This window comes from Nanorana parkeri, unplaced genomic scaffold (assembly GCF_000935625.1).
Source record: "Nanorana parkeri isolate BGI_ZX_2015 unplaced genomic scaffold, ASM93562v1 scaffold28, whole genome shotgun sequence".
Lineage (NCBI taxonomy): Eukaryota > Metazoa > Chordata > Amphibia > Anura > Dicroglossidae > Nanorana > Nanorana parkeri.
In genome coordinates, this window is record NW_017306296.1 from 2,603,786 (window position 1) to 2,612,136 (window position 8,351).

The 8,351-nt window shown below is 42.8% G+C and overlaps 1 protein-coding gene across 3 annotated transcripts in view; it reads left to right on the forward strand.

The window, feature by feature from the left end:
• The window catches only part of PLCB4 (phospholipase C beta 4), a 109,388-nt gene that overhangs the window by 99,482 nt on the left and 1,555 nt on the right, over window positions 1–8,351 (forward strand). For 2 of the 3 annotated variants that reach the window (XM_018566576.1, XM_018566593.1), the window contains one exon: window positions 2,020–2,106. In XM_018566576.1, coding sequence (XP_018422078.1) covers window positions 2,020–2,106 — 87 coding nt within the window. Of the gene's footprint in view, window positions 1–2,019; window positions 2,107–7,348; window positions 7,386–8,351 lie in introns of all 3 variants that reach the window. The other variant, XM_018566585.1, reaches the window with a different exon arrangement.

An 8,351-nucleotide genomic window follows, 5' to 3' on the forward strand; every position in this document is an offset into this window, starting at 1 on the left:
CGGGCCCCGCCTCCTCGATCACTGCCGATGACGGGCCCAGCCACCTCCTGCGAAGCTGCTAGTTGTCACCAACTCAGCAGCGGCTGTGAGAAGGAACAGAGCGTTCCTCCTCACAGCCGCCAGTGACAGCCAGCAGCCTGGCTGTCCGAGCAAGATGACATAGCGACCAAGGCGGCCCGCATGGCATCAGGGAGATGTCCTGGCCGGGCCCCGCCGTGCCTCGGGCCCCATAGCGGCCGCCTGGGTCGCTATGGTGATTGTTACGCCACTGGATGTGGGGTTAATACACACAACAGAGTAGAGATAGAATGGAGCTAACATATATAGGCGTGAAGGGGTGTGAAAGGTTTTTTTTTATTTCCTTTTGCTGCAGCTTGTTCTTACTCTAGGAAGCAATGAATGGATGACCTATCCATTCATCATTCCCTTTACCCTCCCCTGCCTCTGATACAAGGGAGGGCTTGGCAATGTAAGCATTGCCATGTGATCGCTGAGATAACCAGTCACAGCAATAACAGGACACAGAGCCAGTCCAATCAGCTCTGTGTCTAAAGCCACTGTTTTTCGTAGTCTAATGACAACAGGAGCACTGGCCATGGCTGCACACACACACGTTCACACATATGGAACAATGCCCCAGTGGACTGGCCGTTTTAATACAGTAGCCAGTCCAAAGTTGCAAAGTGAATGTGTACTGTTTAAAAAATAAGATCAATTTGATTTTCTCTGCTTGGGCTGCTGTAAAAGAGTGAGAACTTGTGCATCTCAGGTTAGGAATATGAGTGTTCTCTCTGTCATGCAATGACAGTCCCACATCCCCCTATTTCCTTCCTAGGCAACAAGCATATCTAATCCCAAGAAGAACATTGAATACATTGCATCTTACTGGTCCTTAGATGTGGAGGCTGCATTAGTGATCTTTTTCTCAGGCTTTTTACTTTATCTTTACCTGGTTATCCTGCTAGTAGCACACTTCCTGTCCCAGTAATACAGCACTTATTGTACTATATCTATGGAGGATCAGTGTTGTCACTAGGGATGTTCAGATTCCAGTGCCGATACTTGGCCCTTTCACAAGAACTACCAGGGTTGCAGCTGGGACCTGGCTCTGGTGCTCCACCACTGTCCTGAAATCATTAGTCTGTATTATTTTAGAAAAACTGTCACATGACACTATACAAAAATGTATCAGTACTTGTATCTGTGAGTACTTGGACAAGTATCAGTACTTGTGCTTGAAAAAATGGTATCGGTGCACCCCTAATATATATTTATAAATAGCAAAATCATACATTAAAACAGAGATGTAAAAATCCCAGGAGCTCTGTATGCTCCTTAAAAACAACAGCTGCCTCCTAACTATTGAATTTTTCTCTAGTCTAGTCTAGTAGCTGGAAAAGAATCTGTACAATACATGTACTTGTACCAAGTACAGTTCTTGGTATCTGAACATCCCTAGTTGTCACCCTAGGACAGGAAGTATGTTACAAATACAGAACACCTTTACCTATTTTCATCTCAGTAATGTAAGAGGAGGTGTTCTGTAATCTGCAGAAAGAACTCAGACAGGGCTGATAACAATGCTTGAGATTTTAGCGTAGTGTTATCAGCATACTACAGGAAGGAAGTTAGTATATTACTGGATTTCTGGCAGGATCAAAAATGTATTTCCTGCATTTATTGAACATATATAAAACAACGCTTTTAATTGTATATTTAACATACTAAAATAAAGCAATCAAGAGATGTATTACTAGGCTTTACATACACTTTATATCATAATGTATGCAAAGATTAAGGTAATAACTGTATGATATTTCTTTCTCTACATAGAGTCCAATAAACCATGACGGGCTATGTCACACAATGAGAACTTACTACAGTGATTTCTAATGCTGTGCCACTCATATGTCTAAAGGGAACTTACCCATTATATACAATTATTAATATAAAGTGTTAAAATATGCAGAGTTTTCTTAATTCTGACTATATGAAATGACGCCTCCCTTTATTTTTAAGCTTGCGATGAAACAGTCTAAGGAAATGGACCAGCTGAAAAAGGCCCAGCTAGAACACCTGGAGATCCTGGATAATCAGAATGAACAGGTACAGATCGGCCAAGCTCTGACATCACCTGCCCTCCACTTGGGTGAACAAGGACTGTCCTGAGAGCAGTTTGATGGATTATGGTGTAAATTTATGACTGTCACTTACAGCAACTCTGGTGCTAAAATCAAACTGAATGAAAGTGTACTCTGCAAAGAAGATAGTAAATATTTTCCTCTGCTGCATCCTTTGCCAGGACATAGTAGCGATGTATGGTCAGCAGAAGGAATGAGCGCAGCAGGAACCAGGAGAACAATGTTCCCCAAAGGGTGGGTTTTCAGGTGGTGATTTTCCTAATTACAACAGTGTTCAGCAAAGTGGGCAGCAGGAGAAGGAAGTATTTTCTGTTTTCTTTGCAGGGAACACTTTTTTTCACACTTTGATTTTAGAAACGTAAAAGAAAAATGACAAAGCTACTAGCAAGTTTAAGGTTTAGCATGTAGAGGTGAAGATACCTGCAGAAGATTTCTTTGCCCTCTCTACGCCTGAATGCTGGGGCTATTCCGAATGGGAAAGCTTTGACAGCCTGGGTAGTTTCAGAATTTGCTCACTGAATACCCTCACTGAATTGCCTCATTGACCAATAGGAATGTGTAAGAGGCAAACTCCATAAAGTGCAGGAGCTTTGCCCAATTTGAATGGCCTCAAGTATTCAAGTGTAACAGTCACTTTAAAGGGTCAATCTACCCAAAACCAAATGTTTGAGCATACTTTAGTAAGTTGAATCACCCACCATCTTGTTGCTTATATTCGGAACCTTATAAATGAGATTTCCACACATTACAAAGTGGTCTTACTCTGTCCAATGAAACCATCTAGCCATGTTTCATTTGAAGGGCTAGTCCAGGGGTCAGCAACCCACAGCATGCATGCCCAGATAGGCACGCAATGCTTTTCTCAGTGGCATGACGCCATTCGCTGCTGACAACCAGCCCTTATTCACTGATGCCACTTCTCCTGTCTCCTGGTGGCAAAGCAGCGCCCTCTAGTAGTGATTCTGGCTAAGTGCTATGCCTCCTGCTAGTTAGATGTCCCTATGGCAACCAGGGAGCATCTGGGTGATCTTGAAAGTGTGGGAGGTGAATTTATTGGGGCTGATCTGAGGTCTGAAGGTGCAGAAATTGGGGCTGATGTGAGGTCCAAACATGTTTTGTGGGTGCACTTGTTAATATAATACTTAAAGAGTTTAACTTGCCATTAGCAATCTAACTATGTGTACACAATTTGAAAACAAACTATATGACTGCGGTGTGCCCATGTTCACTGGCACAGTGGTTGTCTAATGCTTGTAAAAATGGCACTTACATTGGAAACTTTTGCTGACCCCTGGCCTGATCAGTCCTGAAGAGATTAGGCTCTTTCAGCCCACCAGCTTCTCCCTGTAGCTGTATCAGCTGCATCGGGGTGGACTTTAATGTAGCATCAATGCTTTCAATATAGATTACAGACTTGGGGCGTAGTGTTCATGTTGCCTCTGATTTGATACAATGTAAAGAGCATACGGTATGGAATTAATTATACATGTTTCTCTTTAGAAAAAAAAAAAAAGCTTTGTAAATCAAAGGAAGCCTGTACTGAGAAAAGTGTTGGGGCTACCACTAACCAGAAAATGCTAGTTGCCTGAATGCTTCTGATTTTAATACTTTGGTTCGCTGACCTGGATCAAGCATGCAGTTTGTGAAGTTAATATAAGGTCTGACATTCTTGATCTGCATGCTTGTTCTGGGTCAGTTATTTAGAACATACTGAAGTTTTGGGTAAGCTTCACAGCCAGATATGCAGCATTTTCAGAAGAGTTTAGCAGTTTCATTTATGCATTCCCTCTGCACATGTTTCTTTAAAAGAACAATTGTATACACAAAATGTAACATTATGGAACAGTTTAAGAAGTCTTCGTGTCTACTACTCTTCTGGTGCCAAGTGAAGGATTTCATTCCAGGTCTTCGTAGCCACTCATACAAACTATTACAGCAGACTTTGGCTTGCAGTTTACCATTATTTCTGTGTTCTATTTCTTACCAGTCGGATGTGCTGCATTTAATGACTAAAAGGAAAAGCTTAGGACACCTGATCTGCAACTAGGGCTGACTAGAGTGGGCTCATTTACTGATATAAGAACAGAGAAAAATATACTACCGTGTCCTGTAAGTGACGTAGTTATATGATCATTTAGATGTATGCCATACAGGTTAGTGACCATCAAACCAACGGTGCTAATGTTACAAATGACAGTTGGCACCATCACAAGTAGATCCTATCAGCAGGGGTTGTTACCAGCACACCTTAATACTCATCCATAGAAGCTTTGTTGGTCACATGAATACAGCAACATTTTAGGGCCACTAAGAGGACCCCTCCATCAGGCATCACTTTTACCTGATGAAGGCTCCTCTGAATGACCCCAAAACTTTGCTGTAGTCAAATGAGGGATTTAGTACTGATATTTATCATTCGGTACTTGCCAATACCGATTAGCGCTAGCATGGAGCCGGCTACCCGGGCAATCAAGCAGGTAGACAGCGGGTAATGACATGCTGGCCGGCTTCTTGATTGCCTGTTAAGCCGGCTCTATGCTGTTTGGCTGGTTCCATGCTGATTGGCCGGCTTCCCAACCAATCACCATCGAGCCGGTTGTGTGGCTTGCTTGATGGTGATCGGCTGGGAAGCCGACTTCCCAGCTAATCATCATCGAGCCAGCCAAACAGCATGGAGACGGCTTCCCGGCCAATCAGGAAGCCAGCCTGCAAGTCATTACCTGCTGCCCGGCTTTCTGATTGGCTGGGAAGCTGTCCGCCATGTTCCCCCGCAGCACTGCCGGTCAGAGGAAATCTCCCTCTGACCAGAAGTTACAGTATCGGGGGTAAGTATCAGAGCATTCAGGGGAGTATGAGTACTCGCCCAAACACTCGGTATTGGCACTGATACTAGTATCAGTATCGGTGCATCTCCAATTCAAATAATCAGTAAAGCTATTTGGATAGAAATTTAAGTGTGCTGGTGACACTTCTACTGACTGTAGTGACGGGTTGGCAGGAGCAGCCACTGAGCATAAGGGCGACCAGGAATCTGACATTCCCAGAAGTGTCAGTTTCTGAAGAATCTTCAGGCATCATTTTCTTTTCAATACAGAGGTATTCAGGCAGTGTGAGTGGTATGTTTTTTGCAGGAACACTTTTACTTGCAGTTTTACTTAATCAACCTCTAAACAGAAATTAAAAAGTTATGGGAAGTTTTAAATTTCAACCTGATTTAGACAAATCAATTTGTGCAATCTATTACTCTATAGTAGCTGTGGGCAAATGGCAGTTGGAAGTTTCCTTCCATGGGATTTCTAGACAGGAAATTGAATAAATCTTTGAACACCCGAACCCTAATTGCTCATTGTGCCACTCTCATTTTACATATCATTTGATAATCTCCTGGAACTTTTACATTTTCCTCTATAAATGGATACAATTCTTTAGGGTCAGTTCACAAATAATATTACCTCATAACTTTCTCAAAAAAACATTTAATTTAAACACATTCATTTTACATTGGTGTGGATTTGAAACAGATATGTAACTATAGAGGCCTTTATTTCTTAGAATCTCCACCTCAAATGGTTCATGCTTTTCCCAATAGACACCTCATAGAACCACACAAATATAGCCAGGCAGAAGCTTGTGGTAAGGGTTAGTTAACCTTTATATAATGTTTTCAAAAAAGTACCTATGCATTCCAGTTCCTGTAGTATAGTAAAAAGCCTCAGGTAAACAAGATGCTTCATTTCCAAGGTAAACCTGTAGGATGTGTGCAGCCCCTTCCCAACCTGTTTGTAAAACCTCTAGAGTGGACGAACCTCCCCATCCGGGTTAAATGGCAAGAACGGCCAGCTGTTGGATGTGCAACTCCATGAGCACCGGAACAAGTGCTCTGGCTTATTCACGACCTGCGCTCTCTCCCTCCCTGTTCAAGCAGTGGCTGAGCATAGCATTGTGCAACAGAGAGAAAACATGCACTGTGCATGCAGAGGCCACACATGGCCTACAGGTTTAACTTGGAAATTAAGCATTTTTTCAAAAACCAAATGCTTTTTAACATACAGTACTACAGAAGATGGAATTCATAGGTCCTTTTTTGGAAAAATGATGTGAAAGTAAACTAATCATTTAAAGGAGAACTATGGGGTTAGGGCTTTTCCCCATAGTTCTCCTTAGGGTAACGGGAGGACACAAACTAGCGTCCTCCCGTCACCCTAAGCTCAGTATACCGCGAGCTACAGCCCGCGGAATACTGAGACGCTGCAGCTGAAGCGGATCCCGACAATTATGTCTGGATCCGCCCAGCTGCGTGAGTGACAGCTGGCTCTGCCTATCTAGAGGCAGAGCCGGCTGTACCCGCCCTCTCCCCCATCCGATCCGCCAGTCAGCGCTGGCAGATCGGAGCGGGGAGGGGGGAATCCAGCCCCTCCCCTGTCACGGCAGAGAGCTGTGACAGGATCGAGAGGTGAGCGAACGCCGGTATGTGTTCGCTCACTTCCCGATCTACTGAGCCGACCTGTGACAGTCTCATTGTCACAGGTCAGCTAGAACTATGAGGTGAGTGAAAAGCACTCACCCCATAGTTTTCCTTTAAGGAGTGATAACCTCTGTGAAAATTAGAGGTGCACCAATACCAGTTTTTCGGTATCGTGTATGAGTGCCGATATTGTTTTATCAGTACTCGCCAATACCGAGTACCGATACCAGCATCCCGAGGTAGCATGGGCCCGGCTCCCTGATTGCCTGGGAAGCCAATTTTATGCTCCCTCTGGGCACTGCGGGGCAGCCTGGCTACCTGACCAATGAGGAAGCCGGGTGGTGGATCACAACACCAAGGAACACCGCATGCTTTTATAATGTGAGGAAACATTTCTATGAAATAGCCAATGGCAAAATGTATTTACAGATCTTAGGATTACTGCATAGGAAAGTACATAGCACATGTGGTAATGCTGTTGTATTGACCCTTCTCTATATAATGATGATATAATGAACAGGAAAGGTCTGGACCCAATAGACACTAAGCCCAAGCCCGCTACCTGGTTTGTCTACCTTTTATCCCATTTTCAACAGCTCATGGCCCTTGTTAAACAATGTTGTTCATTTGAAACTGCCTTGCTCTTTCATTCATTATTCAGCCTTGATTATGTTTTTGTCTTTTATTTGCTTCATATCACGCTGCATAACTTTGACATTGTTTGTTGTTTTTGTACAAACAGCTTTTGAAATCGTGTCATGCAGTGTCTCACTCGCAAGGTATGGCTTGTCTCCCCCATCTCTCCTTCTCCATTTACTTATGTTTTTTCAGATAGTAAATTCTATTGTCAGATTTCCGGAACCTTTTTGAGTCTATTTCTATCTTATATTTTGAATTGTTGCTGACATGTACAGTATATATTTCCAAAAAAACAAGCACAAATACTCTTAGACAACACATTTTCAAGTTTGGACAGATATTACATTTTGTTTTTCAAAATATTTGGAAGGGAAAAAATAGTTAAAGGATTGTCCTTCAATGTGGTGGCTGCACTGGTTTTATTTTTTCAGACTAAATATGTTTAATGCAAGCACACAAAAATACCCATTGACCTTGCCAAAATTCTAGTGCTCCCTTAAATTCAGGTTCACCCTAACTGAAATCTCAAGTGTTATTATCACCTTCTCAGCTTTCATCTGTAAATTACAAAACACCTTCTGTCTATACAATAGAGAGTAGAAGGTGTTCTGTAGTCTTAGTCACAAATGCAGCCTAGGGTGATACCACTGCTCCCCCACAGATACAGTTTAATGAGTGAGTATAGTCACCCTAGGACAGGAAGTTTGTTACTGGCAGGATCACTAGGTGAAAATAAAGGAGAAAAAGAGGAAACTAATTCAGGAAGCATATTGACCAAAGGAAGAACCTAAGTTCTAGTATATATTCCATTTTTGTTTTGGGGTTTATATAAACTGTAAAGGGTGTTTTTAGAAGAAGCGTAAAGCCATGTTCTATTGAGACCACTCCATACGATCTTGCTCTCTAAGAACTGTTGTGTTTTATGGCCGGGTTTAATCTACCAGGCCAACAGGAGGATTAATGCTGTCGTTTTCAGTGGTACCACAGGAAGTGTGGTGTCCCCTGAGTTACTACAAGGAAGGGTCCAGTCAGCTATCACCTAAAAAGGGTAAATTCACTTTCCCAAGTGAATTTGGGAAAATGGAATTATCCCCCCCCCACCCCCC